The sequence below is a fragment of the Pseudophryne corroboree genome, chromosome 9 (assembly GCF_028390025.1).
Source record: "Pseudophryne corroboree isolate aPseCor3 chromosome 9, aPseCor3.hap2, whole genome shotgun sequence".
NCBI lineage: Eukaryota > Metazoa > Chordata > Amphibia > Anura > Myobatrachidae > Pseudophryne > Pseudophryne corroboree.
Window position 1 is genome coordinate 38,234,069 of NC_086452.1, and position 25,631 is coordinate 38,259,699.

Below are 25,631 nucleotides of genomic sequence, written 5' to 3' on the forward strand. Positions count from 1 at the left end.
AAACGGGCGTTATACCAGGGCCGAGAAACGTGTTAGCGATCATTAACTCTAACGCGGACCTCTTAGAAGGACAACCTTTGATCTACATTTGCTGTCACTAGTGTTCCCCGGGCCTGAGCTGTAACCTACACACCTGATAGACGGGTATCCTCGTACAAGCGCACAGAGACCTATTGTAAGAGGTCTCATGCCCGACTGTCCAATTACGTCTGATTGGTTGTGGCGATTATAGATCTGATGACAATCCGTGGATTTAGCCAATAATTGCTAAATATTTGCCCACCTTTACAATTAGTACTGGGAGAAGACCTTGAGGTCCGAGAAGGCCTACACTGAAGAAAACATGCACACTGCAATTGAGGGAAACAATACAGTGGTCCTTAAATCTGAAGATACACTTGCCCCTAACCAGACTACCGGACAATAAATGTTTAGGGCAGGGGTCACTGTGACAGACAACTCATTTCAGTGATCGCTGTACTTCCTGTAGCTCTGCGTTGTCACATCATGTCCCCGTTCTAGGGTTTCTCTTTGGCATTTGGCAGCCGGGCCTAGAATGTGCCCGCCGTACAGAACACAGATTGTCCCTATGTGGGCACAGCTGCCAAATCTATAATTACAAAGCAAATACAGTTCTATCCCAACATGATAGTATGAATTCACTTGTTGACCTTGCAATGGCAACAATGGTAAATCAGATCTGGGAGAACGTAAAATAGCAATAGATGGGTTTTCTGGCGGAAATGTTAAACCCGGCAACACAACGTGGTATACTTGTACTCGTCAATGACATGCGCATAGTCACTAATTCTAATTCGCCAGACATTACAACTTATGTCAATGCATTTTAGGGTTTCGGCTACAAAATGGTCAATTTGTTGGCATAATTGCATATTCGAGTTATAGTTAGCAATCCTAAATGTTTATTCTGTCTTAGTGGACTACGGTGGTTGGTTGCGAGTCAGATAACCGTAACATGCTAACATTATATAGAAGTATAATACAGTAGTGGCGCAAATAGGAATATAAATTATATACTCTGCATTGCCAAACGTGTGCGGACATACGAACATCACACCGAACGGGCTGGTTGAACATCCCCTTTAGTCTCTACTCTTCTGGAAAGGCTTTCCACTAGATTGTGTAACATGGCTGCAGGGATTGGAATCCAGTTGTCCACAAGGGCATTAGTAAGGTCAGGCACGGATGTTCGGTGTAGGCCATAGGCCCGGTTTACAGTCAGTGTTCCAGACAGAAATATAAAATTTGACGTTCATCCCAAAGATGTTCAGTGAGGTTCACAAATGTTCACAGTGCACTGTGCAGGCCAATCAGGTTCTTCCACACCAAGTTAGGCAACATATGTTTATGATGGACCTAAAGTTCTATGAGAGTATTCTTTACACAGCTCCAGCCAATGTCTCATATTGAACTTGGCGATCAGAGACTTATCTGTTGCGGTTCTGCATTGGGAAACCCAATCAATAAGGCTTCCGACACACAGTTCTTGGGCGGACGTTGCCTCCAGAGGCAGTTTGGAACTCAGCAGTGATTGTTGGGACAGATGATTTTGTTTGCGGTCGAGAACTTTGCAGCCGAGCTGTTGAGGCTCCTAGATGTTTCCACTTCAAAACAGCAGCACTTAGCGGTGACTGGGGCAGCTGTAGCAGCCCAGAGATTTGGCAAACTATCTTCTTAGAAAGGTGGAATCCTGCATCGGTACCATGATGTGCTGCTGTTCAGTACAAACCCATCCTACTGCTAATACTTGACTATGGATATTGCATGGCTGTAAGCGTCATGTTGCTCACCTGTTAGTAATTGGCATAGCACATTAACAAGGGAATCCACATACTTTTGTCCATGTAGTGTAATATTATATATATATATATATATATAAAATAAGAATTTACTTACCGATAATTCTATTTCTCGTAGTCCGTAGTGGATGCTGGGGACTCCGTAAGGACCATGGGGAATAGCGGCTCCGCAGGAGACTGGGCACATCTAAAGAAAGCTTTAGGACTATCTGGTGTGCACTGGCTCCTCCCCCTATGACCCTCCTCCAAGCCTCAGTTAGGATACTGTGCCCGGACGAGCGTACACAATAAGGAAGGATCTTGAATCCCGGGTAAGACTCATACCAGCCACACCAATCACACCGTACAACTTGTGATCTGAACCCAGTTAACAGCATGATAACAGAGGAGCCTCTAGAAAAGATGGCTCACTACAGCAATAACCCGATTTTTTGGTAACAATAACTATGTACCAGTATTGCAGACAATCCGTACTTGGGATGGGCGCCCAGCATCCACTACGGACTACGAGAAATAGAATTATCGGTAAGTAAATTCTTATTTTCTCTAACGTCCTAAGTGGATGCTGGGGACTCCGTAAGGACCATGGGGATTATACCAAAGCTCCCAAACGGGCGGGAGAGTGCGGATGACTCTGCAGCACCAAATGAGAGAACTCCAGGTCCTCCTCAGCCAGGGTATCAATTTTGTAGAATTTTACAAACGTATTTGCTCCTGACCAAGTAGCTGCTCGGCAAAGTTGTAAAGCCGAAACCCCTCGGGCAGCCGCCCAAGATGAGCCCACCTTCCTTGTGGAGTGGGCATTTACAGATTTTTGGCTGTGGCAGGCCTGCCACCGAATGTGCAAGCTGAATTGTACTACAAATCCAACGAGCAATAGTCTGCTTAGAAGCAGGAGCACCCAGCTTGTTGGGTGCATACAGGATAAACAGCGAGTCAGTTTTCCTGACTCCAGCCGTCCTGGAAACATATATTTTCAGGGCCCTGACAACGTCTAGCAACTTGGAGTCCTCCAAGTCCCTAGTAGCCGCAAGCACCACAATAGGTTGGTTCAGGTGAAACGCTGAAACCACCTTAGGGAGAAACTGAGGACGAGTCCTCAATTCCGCCCTGTCCGAATGGAAAATCAGATAAGGGCTTTTACAGGATAAAGCCGCCAATTCTGACACGCGCCTGACCCAGGCCAGGGCAAACAGCATAACCACTTTCCATGTGAGATATTTTAACTCCACAGATTTAAGTGGTTCAAACCAATGTGACTTTTGGAACCCAAAAACTACATTGAGATCCCAAAGTGCCACTGAAGGCACAAAAGGAGGCTGTATATGCAGTACCCCTCTTACAAACGTCTGAACTTCAGGGACTGAAGCTAGTTCTTTTTGGAAGAAAATTGACAGGGCCGAAATTTTAACCTTAATGGACCCCAATTTCAGGCCCATAGACACTCCTGTTTGCAGGAAATGTAGGAAACGACCCAGTTGAATTTCCTCCGTCAGGCCTTACTGGCCTCGCACCACGCAACATATTTTCACCAAATGCGGTGATAATGTTTTGCGGTTACATCCTTCCTGGCTTTGATCAGGATAGGGATGACTTCATCCGGAATGCCTTTTCAGGATCCGGCGTTCAACCGCCATGCCGTCAAACGCAGCCGTGGTAAGTCTTGGAACAGACAGGGTCCTTGCTGGAGCAGGTCCCTTCTTAGAGGTAGAGGCCACGGATCCTCCGTGAGCATCTCTTGAAGTTCCGGTTACCAAGTCCTTCTTGGCCAATCCGGAGCCACGAATATAGTGCTTACTCCTCTCCATCTTATCAATCTCAGTACCTTGGGTATGAGAGGCAGAGGAGGGAACACATACACTGACTGGTACACCCACGGTGTTACCAGAACGTCTACAGGTATTGCCTGAGGGTCCCTTGACCTGGCGCAATACCTGTCGAGTTTTTCCCAACGGTTTATAATCATGTGGAAGACTTCTGGGTGAAGTCCCCACTCTCCCGGGTGGAGGTCGTGCTGAGGAAGTCTGCTTCCCAGTTGTCCACTCCCGGAATGAATACTGCTGACAGTGCTATCACATGATTTTCCGCCCAGCGAAGAATCCTTGCAGCTTCTGCCATTGCCCTCCTGCTTCTTGTGCCACCCTGTCTGTTTACGTGGGTGACTGCCGTGATGTTGTCCGACTGGATCAACACCGGCTGACCTTGAAGCAGAGGACTTGCTAAGCTTAGAGCATTGTAAATGGCCCTTAGCTTCAGGATATTTATGTGAAGTGATGTCTCCAGACTTGACCATAAGCCCTGGATATTCCTTCCCTGTGTGACTGCTCCCCAGCCTCGCAGGCTGGCATCCGTGGTCACCAGGACCCAGTCCTGAATGCCGAATCTGCGGCCCTCTAGAAGATGAGCACTCTGCAACCACCACAGGAGGGACACCCTTGTCCTTGGTGACAGGGTTATCCGCTGATGCATCTGAAGATGCGACCCGGACCATTTGTCCAGCAGGTCCCACTGAAAAATTCTTGCGTGGAATCTGCCGAATGGGATTGCTTCTTAGGAAGCCACCATTTTACCCAGAACCCTTGTGCATTGATGCACTGAGACTTGGCTCGGTTTTAGGAGGTTCCTGAGTAGCTCGGATAACTCCCTGGCTTTTTCCTCCGGGAGAAAAGCCTTTTTCTGGACTGTGTCCAGGATCATCCCTAGGAACAGAAGACAAGTCGTTGGAACCAGCTGCGATTTTGGAATATTGAGAATCCAATCGTGCTGCCGCAACACTACCTGAAATAGTGCTACACCGACCTCCAACTGTTCCCTGGATCTTACCCTTATTCAGGGAATCGTCCAAGTAAAGGATAACTAAAATTCCCTTCCTTCGAAGGAATATCATCATTTCGGCCATTACCTTGGTAAAGACCCGGGGTGCCGTGGACCATCCATACGGCAGCGTCTGAACTGATAGTGACAGTTCTGTACCATAAACCTGAGGTACCCTTGATGAGAAGGGTAAATTTTGACATGAAGGTAAGTATCCTTGATGTCCCGAGACATCATGTAGTCCCCTTCTTCCAGGTTCGCAATCACTGCTCTGAGTGACTCAATCTTGAATTTGAACCTCTGTATGTAAGTGTTCAAAGATTTTAGATTTAGAATCGGTCTCACCGAGCCGTCCGGCTTCGGTACCACAACAGTGTGGAATAATACCCCGTTCCCTGTTGCAGGAGGGGTACCTTGTTATCACCTGCTGGGAATACAGCTTGTGAATGGCTTCCAAAACAGTCTCCCTGTCAGAAGGAGACATCGGTAAAGCCGACTTTAGGAAACGGCGAGGGGGAGACGTCTCGAATTCTAATTTGTACCCCTGAGATATCACCTGAAGGATCCAGGGGTCTACTTGCGAGTGAGCCCACTGCGCGCTGAAATTCATTGAGACGGGCCCCCCACCGTGCCTGATTCTGCTTGTAAAGCCCCAGCGTCATACTGAGGGCTTGGCAGAGGAGGGAGCGATGTTTCTGTTCCTGGGAACTGGCTGATTTCTGCAGCCTTTTTCCTCTCCCTCTGTCACGGGGCAGAAATGAGGAATCTTTTGCCCGCTTGTCCACGAAAAGACTGCGCCTGATAATACGGCGTCTTCTCATGTTGAGAAGCGACCTGGGGTACAAACGTGGATTTCCCAGCTGTTGCCGTGGCCACCAGGTCTGAAAGACCGACCCCAAATAACTCCTCCCTTTAATAAGGCAATACTTCCAAATGCCGTTTGGAATACGCATCACCTGACCACTGACGTGTCCATAACCCTCTACTGGTAGAAATGGACAACGCACTTGGACTTGATGCCAGTCGGCAAATATTCCGCTGTGCATCACGCATATATAGAAATGCATCTTTTAAATGCTCTATAGGCAATAATATACTGTCCCTATCTAGGGTATCAATATTTTCAGTCAGGGAATCCGACCACGCCAACCCAGCACTGCACATCCAGGCTGAGGCGATTTCTGGTCGCAGTATAACACAAGTATGTGTGTAAATACATTTTAGGATACCCTCCTGCTTTCTATCAGCAGGATCCTTAAGGGCGGCCATCTCAGGAGAGGGTAGAGCCCTTACAAGCGTGTGAGCGCTTTATCCACCCTAGGGGGTGTTTCCCAACGCACCCTAACCTCTGGCGGGAAAGGATATAATGCCAATAACATTTTAGAAATTATCAGTTGTTATCGGGGGAAAACCACGCATCATCACACACCTCATTTAATTTCTCAGATTCAGGAAAACTACAGGTAGTTTTTCCTCACCGAACATAATACCCCTTTTTGGTGGTACTCGTATTATCAGAAATGTGTAAAAACATTTTTCATTGCCTCAATCATGTAACGTGTGGCCCTACTGGAAGTCACATTTGTCTCTTCACCATCGACACAGGAGTCAGTATCCGTGTCGGCGTCTATATCTGCCATCTGAGGTAACGGGCGCTTTAGAGCCCCCGACGGCCTATGAGACGTCTGGACAGGCACAAGCTGAGTAGCCGGCTGTCTCATGTCAACCACTGTCTTTTATACAGAGCTGACACTGTCACGTAATTCCTTCCAACAGTTCATCCACTCAGGTGTCGACCCCCTAGGGGGTGACATCACTATTACAGGCAATCTGCTCCGTCTCCACATCATTTTTCTCCTCATACATGTCGACACAAATGTACCGACATACAGCACACACACAGGGAATGCTCTGATAGAGGACAGGACCCCACTAGCCCTTTGGGGAGACAGAGGGAGAGTTTGTCAGCACACACCAGAGCGCTATATATATATATATACAGGGATAACCTTATATAAGTGTTTTTCCCCTTATAGCTGCTGTATCTTTAATACTGCGCGTAATTAGTGCCCCCCCTCTCTTTTTTAACCCTTTCTGTAGTGTAGTGACTGCAGGGGAGAGACAGGGAGCTTCCCTCCAACGGAGTTGTGAGGGAAAATGGCGCCAGTGTGCTGAGGAGATAGGCTCCGCCCCCTTATCGGTGGCCTTATCTCCCGTTTTTTTATGTATTTTGGCAGGGGTTAAATGCATCCATATAGCCCAGGAGCTATATGTGATGCATTTTTTGCCATCCAAGGTGTTTATTATTGCGTCTCAGGGCGCCCCCCCCAGCGCCCTGCACCCTCAGTGACCGGAGTGTGAAGTGTGCTGAGAGCAATGGCGCACAGCTGCAGTGCTGTGCGCTACCTTGTTGAAGACTGGACGTCTTCTGACGCCGATTTTCCGGACCTCTTCTGCCTTCTGGCTCTGTAAGGGGGCCGGCGGCGCGGCTCTGGGACCCATCCAGGCTGGACCTGTGATCGTCCCTCTGGAGCTAATGTCCAGTAGCCTAAGAAGCCCAATCCACTCTGCACGCAGGTGAGTTCGCTTCTTCTCCCCTTAGTCCCTCGATGCAGTGAGCCTGTTGCCAGCAGGTCTCACTGAAAATAAAAAACCTAAACTAAAACTTTCACTAAGAAGCTCAGGAGAGCCCCTAGTGTGCACCCTTCTCGTTCGGGCACAAAGATCTAACTGAGGCTTGGAGGAGGGTCATAGGGGGAGGAGCCAGTGCACACCAGATAGTCCTAAAGCTTTCTTTAGATGTGCCCAGTCTCCTGCGGAGCCGCTATTCCCCATGGTCCTTACGGAGTCCCCAGCATCCACTTAGGACGTTAGAGAAATATATATAATTTTTTTTATTTTTATTTTTCAAAGTATTCGTCAGGAAGAATTGTGTAATATCAGTGACAGCACACTTCCAACTGTATATTTTTTGATATTAGAGGTCACTTTAGATCATCGTTCTCTATATAACTATAACTCTATGGGGCCGATTCAAATGTGTTTTTTCCTGCAGCCGCTACTAGAGGCACCCAGCAGCAGCAATTCAATTGTTCTGGCGTTTGGGCACCCAGCGGCCGCAGAGTATACATTTTTCTCGCAGCCTCCTGAGGTGCGAGATAAAACGTGTGTAAACTGGATACTTAGGGCGTCCAAACAGGAGCTTAAATGGGTTTAAACCTGTCTATCTGGGCCCGACATGTGCATGGGCGCCTAAACACAATAGAATTGCGACAGTTGTTTGGACGTCTAGGTCCCGTTTAGACAGGATTTCTAGACGCCCAAAACAATTGAATCGGCCCATTATGTACCAACTGGAAAATTCAGTAAAACCCCCGTATTTTCCATTTGTACTATGCCCCGTCCGCCGGCTTTCGCTATAGAAGCCTATGCGGTCAGAGGGATCTGATTGGATCCCTAACAGCACCACCTGCAGTCGCCGTGCCACTGTGTATACATTCATAAACCTGGAAGTCCAGGAACCGCGCTCGCCTCAAAGGCCAGCTCTTATAGGGAGAGCTTTACTAATCGCATATATCAGTACATACGAGATTATGGTCGGCGCAATGTGTGGTGGGTTGTACCGCAAGAGGTTGGTACATGATCCCTTCCAGGGTACGAAGCTGCAGATACGGTATATATTCAGAAAACAGTAGGATTAACTTAAACCACTTTATTTTTGAATCATTAAATATTTTCAAAACACAACACAAATGTCAGAATTCAAACACAAAAACCCAGAACCTACAGCAGTGACCCCGTTTATACAATATTTACATTTTATTATAAATCAACAAATAATTCAGCAAGTGTGTAACATTCATCGGTCAGCCACAGAGCATCAGTGCCCATCAAAAAGATTTTTTTAGGCTGAAGAACAAATAATTAATGTGTGGAAATGTTGCCGGAAAGAATGGTCCCTGGCTTGTAGCTAGTAATAACCATTTATACTGTAACAAATATGATAAGACAAATCCCCGGATACTCTGTCAGCACTCACTTCAATACAGCTCCTTTAACAAAACACAGTAATTAAGATATTTTTACTAATACTACGAGGACATACTGTACATAGTTATTGGCTATAAATACAGCTCATCAGGTTTAAGTGCACACTAACTTCAAATTCCATTGCTAATTCCGAGCAAAATAAATATGCACATATAATGGATCCAATAGTCTAAAATAAATAAGAACAAAAAATCTACACAAGTATGGAAAAATACAGTGAAATATTTGTAAATATGGACAGATTTGGGACGAAAGTCGGCTTTTTATTTTTTTAACCTTTAAAAAAAAATTACATTGTTTACCAGAATCTATTATTATTAATAATATTACTTGTTGTGAAGTCCAAATAATAACGTGAGGCATAAAAATTAGAATCTTCTCCTTTTTTTTTCCAAGATGTGTAAATAATTTACTAAAGATTGTAATTACACAATATTTGTCCAAAGTTGCAATATACAAAACTGACTTTGAATAATGCGGATATAAATACTAAATGTTTAAAAGCATTAACTACCATTTAATTATCTGTGGTTTTTACAGCATTCATGCACGTTATATTATCTTGGAGTTATTGGAAATGGCAGATTTGTACATATTACAGAAAAAATTCGAAACCTCCCACCCCCAATATATAGAACTCCACTCCTGAATCGTAAATAAAAACATATCAGAAATTAATGTATCTTATTATTTAATAGACAATTTATACGATGCAAAATACTGAACGTCAACAGAGAAGCGACAAGTGATTTAAACAATTTGCAAATGACAATCCGCACCCTTGCTTTTATGACGTGAATTTATTTGTCGCTATCTTTTTGGTAATGTAAAAGTAATATGTTTATGGCAAAGTAAACCAAACAAACATTTCAATTAATTAAGCGTAACACCTGTCTACAAAGCAGGGTCAAATTTCTGCAGAGTACAGGGAAACCCCCCTGCGATGTTCAAAAGCTGTGCAACACCTCTCAACAAGTCCGTTTTACGGGGCAGTATTATTTTCACACTGCTCTGACAGAATGTTTCAGAAGAGGCTTCATAGTCACCTCTGAAGGTGCAGTTTCATGCGGGCACCTACGGTCTACACACTGACCAGCGTATAAGTATCAATAAGTACAACATTGCATTTCCGCCAGGCAGAATCAGATCACCACCGACAAGGTGTGGGCTTACCCGAAACTCTTTCTGTACAAAAGCACAAAAAAAGCAAACTTTACTAAATCCTTTTTTTATTTTTTTTTTATTTATTTTTTAGCATTTTTTTTTTCTAAATTAGAATTTCCAGTTAGTACACTTAAGAAAAACAGAAGTCGCTTGAAACAACCATCCTTTATTACAAAATAGATTTATTGGTCCCCGTAAAATACCGTATATACACAAAGAATAAAAAAAAAAAAAAAAAGTACAACAGCCGCTCAAGATACTTTCTTCTTGCTTCGTCCTTTATCGCCATCCCAAAGATGGACTATGTTAAAGTAGGCGAAAAAAAGGAGGAAGTGCGCACAGGAGACACCAGAGATCAGCATCGGGAACAGGTCTGGAAGCGTGGGGGGTGGACGTAAGATACAGCTCCCGACGGTCAAAGCGGCCATCGCCAACATGGACAGGAAGAACTGCGGAGATACGAGGCGGGAATAGATCAGGTTCTAGAGACAAACAGGCCGGGGGGGATGAACCCCCACTCAGCGGACAACTAATTATCTTGCACCGACAAAACCACCTGTTCTGCAAGGGTTAAACCCAAAGCATTTACACATCACACATACTTTTGATTTAAATATATAGCACTCAAGAGGCAGATTTAGCCGTCTCATATGTGTTCTCCAATGACCTCCAGGCATTTCACACATCATCCAAGAAGCATTTGAGGGGCCAAGATGATTTACCGAAGCATCTTCTCTTGCAAGATCACTGGATCTTAGACACCGCTAGGAGGTTTTACAGTACAAGCGAAATGTAGAGCAAATGATATCTAATAATCCAATGGGCTAGACATGTGCAGTATACACATTACATACAGAGAAACGCAACAGCAGCAATTCACTAAGGGTACAGAATGGCATCTGTGTGCAGTAAACCATACAGACCCCAGTTGTGCAGATTTTAATTAATATAAATGAGGGCTGTCATGTTATCTATCAAGGTAAACTGAGACGTGAGAAGGGGAACCGAAGCAGCAGGATGCCACAGACTAAGAGTTATATAGTGAAAGGAGCAGGGTCCTCCAGCAGCACAGAGTATATCAGGAGATGAGTGATGTGTCAGTGAGGACAGGGCTACATGTGACAGGGGCAGTGACACGATGTGAGGAGGGGAATGGAGGCAGCAGGAAGCCACAGACTGAGAGTTATATAGTGGGAGGAGCCGGGTCCTCCAGCAGCACAGAGTATATCAGGAGATGGGTGATGTGTCAGTAAGGACAGGGCTGCATGTGACAGGGGCAGTGACATGATGTGAGGGGAATGGAGGCAGCAGGACGCCACAGACAGAGTTATATAGTGAGAGGAGCAGGGTCCCCAGCAGCACAGAGTATATCAGGATATGAGTGATGTGTCAGTGAGGACAGGGCTACATGTGACAGGGGCAGTGACATGATGTGAGGAGGGGAATGGAGGCAGCAGGACGCCACAGACAGAGTTATATAGTGGGAGGAGCAGGGTCCCCAGCAGCACAGAGTATATCAGGAGATGAGTGATGTGTCAGTGAGGACAGGGCTGCATGTGACGAGGACAGGGCTGCATGTGACAGGGGCAGTGACATGATGTGAGGAGGGGAATGGAGACAGCAGGAAGCCACAGACTGAGAGTTATATAGTGGGAGGAGCAGGGTCCCCAGCAGCACAGAGTAGATCAGGAGATGAGTGATGTGTCAGTGAGGACAGGGCTACATGTGGCAGTGACATGATGTGAGGAGGGGGTTGGAGAGGCAGCAGGAAGACACAGACTGAGAGTTATATAATGGAAGGAGCAGGGTCCCCAGCAGCACAGAGTATATCAGGAGATGAGTGATGTGTCAGTGAGGACAGGGCTGCATGTGACAGGGGCAGTGACATGATGTGAGGAGGGGAATGGAGGCAGCAGGAAGCAAGAGACAGAGTTATATAGTGGGAGGAGCAGGGTCCCCAGCAGCACAGAGTATATCAGGAGATGAGTGAGGTGTTAGTGAAGACAGGGCTGCATGTGAAGCTGCTGTCACACTGATGCTGGAAGAGTCACACCAACCTTGATTTGTTTTGCTACAATGACCATTTAAAGCATAATCTATTTTCATTTTGCCCAGACAACCCCCCCCCCCATCCCAACACACACACACACCATCTAGACTGCGTGACTTTAATTCAGATCCAGTCACTTCTGTCATCTCCATGTAAATCTGTATCAATCTCTTCTGCAGTTCTGCAATGTTTTTCATTTTTAATATATTTTTAACTAACTCTCCCTCTCGATGTAATGAGGGGACTGAAGCTCTTTTAGTCGGAACTCTAAGCACATGAGAGAGTTCCGGGAGCGCTAAACCAATAGTCCTGTACCTGGTAATTCTGTCCCCAAGATACCAGCCACATCGATCACTGCGGGGACCACAGGAACCAGGTCACCGTTTACTACATTTATCCAATGTTTTTTTTCCCTGCATTAAATGTTTCGGGCAAGTATTTAAACACAAGATGCGATCCCTCTGGGTTGTGTGGCTGCCTATATGCGCCCATGGGTCATAGAGGGTATAACCAGGCTTATACACATCTCAGGGGAATTTGCCCCCCAAAAACTTTTCAGCTCTATGTGAGAAATATGGCGTACAACACGCTAGACACTTCGACTGTATGCAGATTACCAGTTTTGTGCGCTCTCTAAGTAAGCCTGGCAAACTCAGACCTCCAACTCCTATTGAACGACTGCGTTTTTATACCCCTGACCGTAGGGGCGTCATATCAATTATGTACTCTCTCCTGGCCGCCCCTCCCCCTCCAAAGAGCCATTGGAACTAGCCTGGGAAAGTGATTTGGGAGTGACTATGGAGGAGGAGGATTGGTCAGAAATCAGAGAGTTGGTCGCTAAAGCCTCTATTAACTCCAATATTAAGGAAAACGCCTATAAGGTCTACTCGTGGTGGTACATGGTTCCTGTACGAATCCATAATATATTTCCATAAGTTCAGATCCGTGTTGGAGACAATGTGTTTCCAAGGGCTCATTTTTACACGTGTGGTGGGATTGCCCAGGGATTGGCCCTTATTGGAATGATATTTTTTCTCTCTTGGGTAAACTCTTTAATTCCTCTATCCATATAAACTCCCTTCATGCATTGCTTTGAAAAACACTGGAACGTATTTCCAGACGGTATCCGGCTCTGGGTCGACACCTCTTAGGTAGACAGTGAATAGGTCGACCCGACCATTAGGTCGACATGCAAAAAGGTCGACATGAGTTTTTTTTTTTTTTTTACTTTTTCATACTTTACGATCCACGTGGACGATTGGGAACAAAGTATGGTGAGCGAAGTGAGCCATGTGAGGGGACACGGTGCACAAATTGGGGTTCACGGTCACTTTCCGAAGAAAACGACACAAAAAAACCCCATGCAAAACTCATGTCGACCTTGTTCATGTTGGCCTAATGGCCGCGTCGACCTATTTCTAGTGTTGACCTAGCCACTGTCGACCTAGACACTGTTGACCCCGAGTCCCATACCCTTCCAGACCAGGAAGTAAATTATGCAACCATATATTCAATTCAGCAAATTATTGATAGCAGCTCACTGGAAACAACCGGCTGCCCCATCCCTACAAGCGCTGATTAATAAAATCTGGTTCGTAGCCTCAATGGAATATATTACAGCTCTACTCGGTAGATAAACTCTCAGCAGTCTGGAGGCCTTGGTACCAACACTTTCAGAAACAAATTGCCTTGCGCCTTATAGACTCATTCGCTACTTTCCCCGCAGGTTCGGCCTTACCACTTTTCAATACGGATAGAATGTGCTCATCCAAATTTTGGTGTTCCAAATTTTTCTGCATATCCCAACTTAGTCCCCTTTCCCGTACCCCCCCCCCCCCCCCTCCCTCCATATACGGTATCTGTGGTTTTTTCATTTGCTACGCATATATTCTACTGCTCTACACTTTTCAAAAGAAAGATTAAAAAAAAAAAAAACCAAGATGCGACTTTCTGGCCCTTATTTTATTAGTTCATTAATATTTAGTTATTTTATTAGAACAAATACGGTGCTTATGATGGGTTTTGTTTTTGGCTGTCGTTAGTGCATTTAAAAATCAATAAATATGATCTCTATTAAAATAGAAAGGGGACCTGAGAGGTTTAAAATAGAAAAAATATCTATGCAATAATTGTTCATGGCTGTCATGTCTTTGTCATGCGCAATGAGAGCTGGGAGAGCGCCCCCCACTGCCCGCCACATCACAGCCCAGGAGAGGAGGACCCGCAACAGGACATATAGAGAGGTGGGAGGGCAAACGTGGGCCCATTAGGAGACCAGTCCAAAACCACTAGTATGAAAAACATTGTGGCAGATTTCCTTTAAAGTACATTAAAGAGAGTCGCAGGGAGCTTTAAACTGAGGACTGCTGAAGACATATATGGCCGAGCAAGAAGTACATGGTACCCGATACTACTTCCTTCATCCCACCTCCCCACAAACTCCCGTCATGCTGCAGGCTGCTGGAAGAATATGGCAATGAGACTGCTCTAGGACTACTTACCATAAGTTTGACCAGGGACTCAGGAATACTAAACCAGGACACGTATCTCCTTACAGAGAGACAGAAGGGTTTCAGTTTTAGGGAATCTTCAGAGGTATTCTCGTGGAAAGACAGCAGCGCCGTGGTCACCAGCAGGAACGCCAGCGTAGTAACAACGTATGCCATCATCAACCCGTCCTTGTGTAGGAGCGGCAGCATGCTGGGAGACGGGGAAATTGCGCAGTTAGTACCCGGGAAAGTCTTTCATATATTTTATTCATGCTCAAACCTGTAAACGCACCTGAAGGTGGAGGTCAGCAGAAACCAGGTCGCCATCATCGGAAGGTCATTGATCAGTAGACACACTGGCCTGCAAATAGTGGTAGAGATACAATCCTTAGTCACACCCAGGTCACATCTTATCATGGCCCCTATTACTTAGCACACGGGGCCCGATTCAGAGTTGCAGATTTATCAGACTGCGCATTTCCTGGGATTACATACGCATCTCTGCGTAGCTACAAATGGGTCAGAGTCGTACTTATCTCTTTGTTTTGTCTGACGCTAAATGGGCGTTTCTGGATGGTAACCACGCCAACGCAGGCAGGAGAGCCGCTCTGTGTGTCTGCAGCCAGCGTTCCTGCTATTCTGAGTCCTACGTGTGCAAAGACGACGCCAAATGGAAATGGAGATAATGAGGACGTCTGCTCTCACAAATGGAAGAGTGGGGTGGTGCCATGACGTACGTCTCGTAATACGGACGTATAGTCTTATAAGCAGTGTTTGCAGCAGGCATTCTGGATAGTGGTCGCATTACATACCCCAGTAATTGAAGGTTGGTTTAAATCTTACAAGACGATATTCCTGGAATGGGTCGTACACACTCACAGCCATAAGCCCCTCATTGCAGCAATGAGTTTCTCCCTCCACCCATTTAAGCTTTTTCTAATGGTCCCCAATTGGCTTGCAGAAACAGGGAGTTCGGGTGGGTGGATGGGTGTATAACCCCCTTAGGATAGGACCTGAAACTTGCTACTACTGTACTTCTAGTGTTGAATGTTTAAGAGCACCCATTACTATATGTAGGATTCTGCAGGGTCCTTAGACCTTTCAGTAGCTCCCGTCATAACCGTACAATGTTTATAGTACAGGAACCTTAACATATTGTAATGGCTTGTGTAGAAAGATTATAATAGTGTAATGAATTTCCACATTGGTTGTGACGACACCTGTTAAAGCTTTAGCTACGACAAGCAGCCTAGGGCAGCACGGATGATGTAATGGTTAGCATTACTGCCTCGCAGCACTGAGGTCAAGGGTTTAATCCCTGCCATGGCCCTAACTGTGTGGAGTTTGTATATTCTCCCTGTGCTTGCGTGGGTTTCCTCAGGGTACTCCGGTTTCCTCCCACACTCCAAAAATATACTGGTAGGTTAATTGGCCCCTGAGAAAAAAATAACCCTAGAGTGTAAGCGTGTACATACGTTTAAGGCAGACTAGATGGGACAAGTGGTTCTGATCTGCAGTCAAATTCTCTTTCTATGTAACAGCAACCCTAATATTCAGTATATTCTTTCTGTAACAGGTTTACACCACCTACAGTCCCCCCTGGGGCTCCCTATTAACCCTCCAACATTCCCCCTACCCCCGGCTACAAAGAGCTCTCTGCTCCTGCAATGCTGAATCATTTGTTACTGCCGTTACCTGGGCTCAGTTGATTCAGGTTTACAACGACCTTTCACATCAATTAATTAACAAATTAATCATAGGTAATGGCAGCGGGAAATGTGGAAAGGAACACTTTATACTGATTGGACGCGGTCACGTCTCCAGGTGGTGTGGGGACTACAAGTGTCAGCATGTTGGCACTTGTAGTTCCACAAAAGCAAGACAACCACACACAAAAAAAAAAAAAACATCACAGCTATTTGCCTTTTCAGAAGCCTGGTCCCAATTTCCTCGCCAGAATAGAGCCGTAGGTGTCACTTCCTACTCTCTGTGTAATTTGTGTGTCAGTAGCTGGTGTGACAAACCACCTTTGTGGTAATCTGCCTCATGAAGTGTTGTGTAAACAAGGCAATCTGTGGCCAGTTACAGACAATTACTAGGGAATTACTAGAGATTAGCCAGTTCACATCTCAATGATAACCACTCAATGAAACTCAGCAGTAGGCTGTTAGAAAAGCACAATTACTTCTCTCTCTTCGGATTTGAATAAGAAACCTCTGTGGGGTAACGTCGGTGGGAAACACTAACCTCCCATTAATTCACAGCCCTTACTGAGGCACGAGGCACTGGTTTCCAGCAAATGAATACGCTGCATTCTAATAATGCGCACATAGATTGTAAGTTTGCGAGCAGGGCCCTCCTACCTCTATGTCTGGCTGTTATTACCCAGTTTTGTTCTATCACTGTTTCCAATTGTAAAGCGCAACGGAATATGCTACGCTACATAAGAAACGGTTAATAATAATAATAATGATAACGGCTGCCTCTAAATGCAATTGCTGCAAGGCCTTAAACCAGATTGAGTCCCAAATTAGACCAAGGCAAACTACGGTGGGCTAAGTATACTAAATCACCAATCGGGGAACAAATAAAAGTCAAATGCGGACACATCGCCGACGAGAGAAGCGACTTACAAGGAGACCAGGAGGATGGACTTTTCATGAACTTGATAGGAGAAGAGGAAGAAGGACAAAGCGGAGTTCACCTTGGGAAAAAAACGAAGCAACGTGGTTAGCGCATGTTGCACAAAGTCACCGACACAAGGGGAACATGCGGGAGCATTGTGTCTAACGTGTTCTAACCATGGTAACCAGACACCCGCTTTGTTGGCCCAACTCGCACAAGACCAAATAAAAGCTCACTGCCAATCGGTTGCTGGGGTTCTGTGCTAATCCTGTACCTAAAGACAATTTAAGTAAAATGAGCCTCAAAGTGCACTGAACACAACCATTACCAGACACAGGTTTATTTACTAAGCTTGCAAAAGCAGCCGCTTCTCTGCCTGTCTGAGCCCCAAATATAAAGATGCAATGATTTTAATAGAGCGTTTTGCTATTAAAATCTGCATTTTAAATTTGGGGCTTAAACGCGCAACGAGGTGGTGGCTTTTGCAAGCTACCACTATACTAAAACCCCAAAAGGGTCCTGCATGATTTGTTATTCGTCTCTGTGACTGTATACATTGTTCATCTGTTCATCTCTATGCAAAAGGAAGGCAAACCGTGGCTCACCCCTTACAAGCCCAAATGACTGTAGAGCGAATCTGCCTGTAACACAACAATGCACGGCTCATTTACATACTAGAAAGCTCAGTGTATGTTAAATCCATAATATTCAATGCACATCAAAAGCTGCCCTGCGAGGTGTAACTTTCCCTGCACTCCCCCACCCCCACACACATTGGTTCAGTCCTCCAGCTCCTCCGAGTCTTTGAGAAAGTGCAGACTATCATCAGTGAACTACACGGTTCTGCAGTGTGAGGGCCACAGGCAGATAAGGGACGCGATAACCGCTAATCACCTGACACAAATAGGGTGGGTGTGGGGCAAATAACACACGATGGGGGAGATTCAAATGTTTCAAAAGTCAGTTGGGAGTCTGTTTTTTCCTATCTAATAGACAGACACCCAACCGACTTTTCAAACATTTGAATTCCACCTACAATGTTTGCGTATACATTGGCACTCACCAGGGCGAGTTTAAATCCTCTGAAAGTGGGCTGTGCGGTTAGTCTGGCGCAAGTTGGTAGAACTCCGAGCAGTGTACAAGCAAGGCTACGAGGAGAAAAATTAACCAATATTAAATAATTTTCATATACTGTATGCAGTTTCCAAAGTCTTACATCTGTGGGCACAAATCCATTAAACGTGCATGGTAAAAATTATTTATCATTAGTAGTTTTATTTAAAGGAAGAAAAAAAAAAAACAGATGACAGTCATTAGGTCGACATGAGTTAGGTTGACATACATTGTGTCGACCACGTTTGGTCGACACATACTAGGTCGACATGAGTTTGTCACAATTTTTTTCCAGTTTTTGGCCTTTTTCATACTTAACGATCCACGTGGACTACAATTGGGAACGGTATGCGAGGGGTTACGATGCACTAATTGGGGTTCCCCGTCACTTTTCAAAGAAAATGGCACCAAAAAGTGTAAAAAAAAACTAATGTTGACCTTTTTCCATGTCGACCTAGTGATCATGTTGACCTAATGTGTGTCGACCAAACGTGGTCAAACCAATGTATGTCGACCTAATGAACCACACCCCAAAAAAACCCCATATAAAACAGTGGTTCCCAAAATGTCAGCATTCTTATTACGGCACCCCTAGGACAAAAGTTTCTTATTGATAAATTCAGAAAAAATTAAACTTAAGTAACTTTTGTCATTCTTATGGGTCTATTCAGTGCATGTCGGATCCTCTCCGATGGAGAAGATCCGACAATGCAGTATTTAATTTGCGGGCAAATCCGACAGGTTTTGCCCGTTTCCAACAATGCCAATCCAACTCTGAATGACATTGTCGAAAACGGGACTAAAACCTGTCGAAATTGCAGACAAGTCGGAAAAACGTCAGGACCACAGAATAGGTCGAATCATGATTCTAACTAAAAAAATAAGATTTTACTCACCGGTAAATCTATTTCTCATAGTCCGTAGTGGATGCTGGGAACTCCGTAAGGACCATGGGGAATAGCAGGCTCCGCAGGAGACTGGGCACTCTAAAGAAAGATTTAGTACTATCTGGTGTGCACTGGCTCCTCCCTCTATGCCCCTCCTCCAGACCTCAGTTAAGGAAACTGTGCCCGGAAGAACAGACATTATTAAAGGAAAGGATTTTGGAATCCCGGGTAAGACTCATACCAGCCACACCGTATAACTTGTGATACACTTATCCAGTCAACAGTATGAACAACAACAGGGCATCAACAATGGATGCCAACATAACATAACCCATTATTAAGCAATAACTATGTACACGTATTGCAGAAAGTCCGCACTAGGGACGGGCGCCCAGCATCCACTACGGACTATGAGAAATAGATTTACCGGTGAGTAAAATGTTATTTTCTCTAACGTCCTAGTGGATGCTGGGAACTCCGTAAGGACCATGGGGATTATACCAAAGCTCCCAAACGGGCGGGAGAGTGCGGATGACTCTGCAGCACCGAATGGGCAAACTCAAGGTCCTCCCCAGCAAGGGTATCAAACTTGTAGAATTTTGCAAATGTGTTTGAACCCGACCAAGTAGCAGCTCGGCAAAGCTGTAAAGCCGAGACCCCTCGGGCAGCCGCCCAAGAAGAGCCCACCTTCCTTGTGGAATGGGCTTTCACTGATTTTGGATGCGGCAATCCAGCCGCAGAATGAGCCTGCTGAATCGTGTTACAGATCCAGCGGGCAACGGTTTGCTTTGAAGCAGGAGCCCCCAACTTGTTGGGGGCATATAGGATAAACAGCGAGTCAGTTTTCCTGACTCCAGCCGTTCTGGCTACATAAATCTTCAAAGCCCTGACTACATCTAGTAACCTGGAATCCTCCAAGTCACGAGTAGCCGCAGGCACCACAATAGGTTGGTTCAAATGAAACGCTGATACCACCTTTGGCAGAAATTGGGGACGAGTCCGCAATTCTGCCCTGTCCATATGAAAAACCAGATAGGGGCTTTTACATGACAAAGCCGCCAATTCTGACACATGCCTAGCCGAAGCTAAGGCCAACAGCATGACCACCTTCCACGTGAGATACTTTAGCTCCACGGTCTTAAGTGGTTCAAACCAGTGGGATTTTAGGAAACCCAACACCACGTTGAGATCCCAAGGTGCCACTGGTGGCACAAAAGGGGGCTGAATATGCAGCACTCCCTTAACAAACGTCTGAACTTCAGGAAGAGACGCCAGTTCCTTTTGAAAGAAAATGGATATGGACGAAATCTGGACCTTTATGGATCCCAACTTCAAGCCCATAGTCACTCCAGACTGTAGAAAGTGCAGAAATCTGCCCAGTTGGAATTCCTCTGTAGGGGCCTTCCTGGCCTCACACCAAGCAACATATTTTCGCCATATGCGGTGATAATGCTTTGCTGTCACGTCCTTCCTAGCCTTTATCAGCGTAGGAATAACTTCCTCCGGAATGCCTTTTTCCGCTAGGATCCGGCGTTCAACCGCCATGCCGTCAAACGCAGCCGCGGTAAGTCTTGGAACAGGCAGGGCCCCTGTTGCAACAGGTCCTGTCTGAGAGGCAGAGGCTATGGGTCCTCTGTGAGCATTTCTTGCAGTTCCGGGTACCAAGGCCTTCTTGGCCAATCCGGAACAATGAGTATTGTTCTCACTCCTCTTCTTCTTACGATTCTCAGCACCTTGGGTATGAGAGGAAGAGGAGGAAACACATAGACCGACTGGAACACCCACGGTGTTACCAGGGCGTCCACAGCTATCGCCTGAGGGTCTCTTGACCTGGCGCAATACCGTTGTAGCTTTTAGTTGAGACGGGTCGCCATCATGTCTACCTGTGGCAGTTCCCATCGATTTGTAATCTGAATGAAGACTTCGTGATAAAGTCCCCACTCTCCCGGGTGAAGGTCGTGCCTGCTGAGGAAGTCTGCTTCCCAGTTGTCCACCCCCGGAATGAACACTGCTGACAGTGCTTGCACGTGATTCTCCGCCCACCGAAGAATCCTGGTGGCTTCCGCCATCGCGACTCTGCTTCTTGTGCCGCTCTGGCGGTTTACGTGAGCCACCGCGGTGATGTTGTCTGACTGAATCAGCACCGGTTGGTTGCGAAGCAGGGGCTCCGCTTGACTCAGGGCGTTGAATATGGCCCTTAGTTCCAGGATATTTATGTGCAGACAAGCCTCCTGACTTGACCACAACCCTTGGAAGTTTCTTCCCTGAGTGACTGCCCCCCACCCTCGGAGGCTCGCATCCGTGGTCACCAGGACCCAGTCCTGTATGCCGAACCTGCGGCCCTCGAGAAGGTGAGCACTCTGCAGCCACCACAGAAGAGACACCCTGGCCCTGGGGGACAGGGTGATCAGCCGCTGCATCTGAAGATGCGATCCGGACCATTTGTCCAACAGATCCCATTGAAAGATCCTCGCATGGAACCTGCCGAAGGGAATGGCTTCGTACGATGCCACCATCTTTCCCAGGACTCGCGTGCAGTGATGCACCGACACCTGTTTCGGTTTTAAGAGGTCTCTGACTAGAGTCACAAGCTCTTGAGCCTTCTCCGTCGGGAAAAACACCTTCTTCTGGTCTGTGTCCAGAATCATGCCCAGAAAGGGCAGACGCGTCGTAGGAATCAGCTGCGACTTTGGGATATTCAGAATCCAGCCATGCTGTTGCAACACTTCCTGAGAGTGCGCTACGCTGATCTGCAACTGCTCCCTTGACCTCGCCTTTATGAGGAGATCGCCAAGTATGGGATAACTGTGACTCCTTGCTTTCTCAGGATCACCATCATTTCTGCCATTACCTTGGTAAATATTCTCGGTGCCGTGGAGAGCCCAAACGGCAACGTCTGGAATTGGTAATGACAGTCCTGTACCACAAATCTGAGGTACTCCTGATGAGGCGGATAAATGGGGACATGCAAGTAAGCATCCTTGATGTCCAGAGACACCATAAAATCCCCCTCTTCCAGGCTTGCAATGACCGCTCTGAGCGATTCCATTTTGAACTTGAATCTTTTTAGATAAATGTTCAGGGACTTTAAATTTAATATAGGTCTGACCGAACCGTCCGGTTTCGGTACCACAAACATTGTGGAATAGTATCCCTCTCCCTGTTGAAGAAGGGGAACCTTTACCACCACCTGCTGGAGAAATAGCTTGTGAATTGCCGCTACCACTACTTCCCTTTCTATGGGGGAAGCTGGCAGGGCCGATTTTAGGTAACGTTGAGGGGGCATCACCTCGAATTCCAGCTTGTATCCCTGAGACACAATCTGTATAGCCCAGGGATCCACCCATGAGCGAACCCACTGGTGGCTGAAATGTCGGAGACGCGCCCCCACCGCTCCTGGCTCCACCCGTGGAGCCCCAGCGTCATGCGGTGGATTTAGTGGAAGGCGGGGAGGACTTCTGTTCCTGAGAACTAGCTGTAAGGTGCAGCTTTTTTCCTCTACCCCTGCCTCTAGCAAGAAAGGAAGCACCTCTGACCTTCTTGCTTCTTTGTGCGCGAAAGGACTGCATTTGGTAATACGGTGCTTTCTTAGGTTGTGAGGGAATATATGGCAAAAAGTTTGACTTCCCAGCAGTAGCTGTGGAAACCAGGTCCGAGAGACCGTCCCCAAACAATTCCTCACCCTTGTAAGGTAACACCTCCATGTGTTTTTTGGAGTCGGCATCACCTGTCCACTGCCGAGTCCACAGGACCCTCCTGGCAGAAATTGACATTGCATTAATTCTAGAGCCCAGTAGGCAAATGTCCCTCTGGGCATCCCTCATATATAGGACAGTGTCTTTTATATGTCCCAGGGTCAGCATAATGGTATCCCTGTCCAAGGTATCCATTTCCTCAGACAGATTATTTGTCCACGCTGCTACAGCACTACACATCCATGCCGACGCAATTGCCGGCCTCAGTAGAGTCCCTGAATGTGTATAAACAGATTTCAGGATACTTTCCTGCTTTCTATCTGCAGGATCCTTTAGGCTGGCCGTATCCTGCGACGGCAGGGCCACCTTCTTAGATAAGCGTGTGAGAGCTTTATCTACCCTAGGGGAGGATTCCCAGCGCACCCTGTCCTCTGGCGGGAAAGGGTACGCCATAAGTAACCTTTTGGAAATCAGGACTTTCTTATCTGGGGAATCCCACGCTCTTTCACATAACTCATTTAACTCATGTGAAGGGGGAAAAGTCACCTCTTGCTTTTTCTCCCCATACATATAAACCCTCTTTCAGGGACAGGGTTAACCTCTGATACGTGTAAAACATCCTTCATCGCTATAATCATGTAGCGTATAGCTTTTGTCATTTTCGGTTACAATTTTGCATCATCGTCGTCGACACTGGAGTCAGAATCCGTGTCGACATCTGTGTCAACCATTTTGGATAGTGGACGCTTTTGAGACCCTGCGGGCCTCTGCGCTGTATGATCAGGCATGGGTTGAGACCCTGACTGGCCCGAGGTATCAGCTTTATCCAACCTTTTATGTAAGGAGCTTACATTATCATTTAACACCTTCCGCATATCCATCCAATCAGGTGTCGGCACCGTCGGCGGCGACACGTCAGTCAACTGCACTTGCTCTGCCTCCACATAGCCCTCTTCGTCAAACATGTCGACACACGCGTACAGACACACCACACACACACACAGGGGAAGCTCTAAATGAGGACAGTTCCCCCACAAGGCCTTTTGGAGAGACAGAGAGAGAGTATGCCAGCACACACCCCAGCGCTATATAACCCAGGGATTACACAGTACTTTAGTGTTTACCCAGTAGCTGCTGTATTATGATTAATGCGCCTAAATTTATGTGCCCCCCCTCTCTTTTTCACCCTTCTACCGTGATTCTGCAGGGTAGAGCCTGGGGAGCTTCCTCTCAGCGGAGCTGTGTCAGGAAAATGGCGCTGGTGAGTGCTGAGGATGAAGGCCCCGCCCCCTCAGCGGCAGGCTTCTGTCCCGCGATTTTCTGTAAAATAAATGGCTGGGGCTCATACATATAACAGTGTCCCACTGTCTATATGCAGTTTTCACCAGGAGGTATCAATTGCTGCCCAGGGCGCCCCCCCCTGCGCCCTGCACCCTACAGTGACCGGAGTGTGTGGGTTAGTGTGGGCGCAATGGCGCACAGCTGCAGTGCTGTGCGCTACCTCATGTGAAGACAGGAGTCTTCTGCCGCCGATTTCGATGTCTTCTCCGCTTCTGCCGGCTTCTGTCTTCTGGCTCTGCGAGGGGGACGGCGGCGCGGCTCCGGGAACGGACGACAAGGTCAGGTCCTGTGTTCGATCCCTCTGGAGCTAATGGTGTCCAGTAGCCTAAGAAGCGCAACCTAGCCGCAGTTAGTAGGTTTGCTTCTCTCCCCTCAGTCCCACGTAGCAGAGAGTCTGTTGCCAGCAGAAGCTCTCTGAAAATAAAAAAACCTAACTAAAATACTTTCTTATTAGCAAGCTCAGGAGAGCTCACTAAAAGCACCCAGCTCTGTCCGGGCACAGATTCTAACTGAGGTCTGGAGGAGGGGCATAGAGGGAGGAGCCAGTGCACACCAGATAGTACTAAATCTTTCTTTAGAGTGCCCAGTCTCCTGCGGAGCCCGCTATTCCCCATGGTCCTTACGGAGTTCCCAGCATCCACTAGGACGTTAGAGAAAGTCGGAAACTGCCATCTTCCCGACTAGACGGCAGTTCCGACTTTAATTGAATACTGCCCTTACAGTCCGTTATGGTGGTGGGTAGGGTTGCACTTCTGACTGTCCACATAGTCTATGAATGACAGCAACCAGCTCTGGTTTTGCTCATCACACGGACCATAAATTATTTGGTTTGGTCCTGGACCACCAACCTGAGGCCCCCCCGGCAGGTGCCGCGGCACCCAATTTGGCAATCACGGACATAAACAAAGGGTCTTAGAACCACAGGGTCTGATTCTGTGTCGTACCAAGCTCTGCTGGCATTCCGCATCAGTTTATCTTAGCAATCAGTGGATTATCACTAGCGAATATATGCATCTCTGTGCATCTCTGGGCCAGACGGAGTTGTGCGGCTCTCGGACGCTTCTCTCAGTCAGTGAAATGAACGTTGATGAAAGGCAATTACACAGCAACCTTGCAAACGAGAGATCTGTCATACGGGAGTTTTGCGGGCATGTAGCCACTTTTGCGTCCTATTTTGAGTCTTACGACTGCCGACGGGACGCCTGCTTCATGCGGATCAAATGCCGACACTAATGAAAACAGACGGCACTTAGGCCAGGTCGGAAAAAAAAAAAGCTGGCGCTGCGAGTATACTGCGTAGAGTCACATTGGCATACCGTCAGCGAGATATTTGCAGCCTGACAGCGGTCAAACACACCTTGAACTAAATAATTTACCTCAGTTGTAGTTGAATCTCGGCTGATAAAATATTCTTTATCTTGAACAGGGCACTCAGACTGCACCAAATATTAGCTACTTTATCCTGAAAAACAAAACAAGGTAACACAGAGTATCATGCATTGCTCAAGCTATTAAGAATCAGTGCCTCGTGCCTCAATGATGTCCCTATATTTTAGTTAAAGAAAATGCTGCATCTTCATAGA

The 25,631-nt window shown here is 46.6% G+C and overlaps 1 protein-coding gene across 1 annotated transcript in view; it reads right to left on the reverse strand.

The window, feature by feature from the left end:
• Positions 1-8,331: 8,331 nt before the first annotated feature.
• Positions 8,332-25,631, reverse strand: part of ALG6 (ALG6 alpha-1,3-glucosyltransferase) — a 52,600-nt gene continuing 35,300 nt past the window's right edge. Inside the window, exons 9-14 of the mRNA XM_063939198.1 lie at positions 25,425-25,510; positions 18,076-18,160; positions 17,021-17,091; positions 14,680-14,748; positions 14,400-14,598; positions 8,332-10,297 (exon numbers count right to left, since the gene is read on the reverse strand). Coding sequence (XP_063795268.1) covers positions 10,100-10,297; positions 14,400-14,598; positions 14,680-14,748; positions 17,021-17,091; positions 18,076-18,160; positions 25,425-25,510 — 708 coding nt within the window. The 3' untranslated portion in view covers positions 8,332-10,099. The remainder of the gene's footprint in view (positions 10,298-14,399; positions 14,599-14,679; positions 14,749-17,020; positions 17,092-18,075; positions 18,161-25,424; positions 25,511-25,631) is intronic.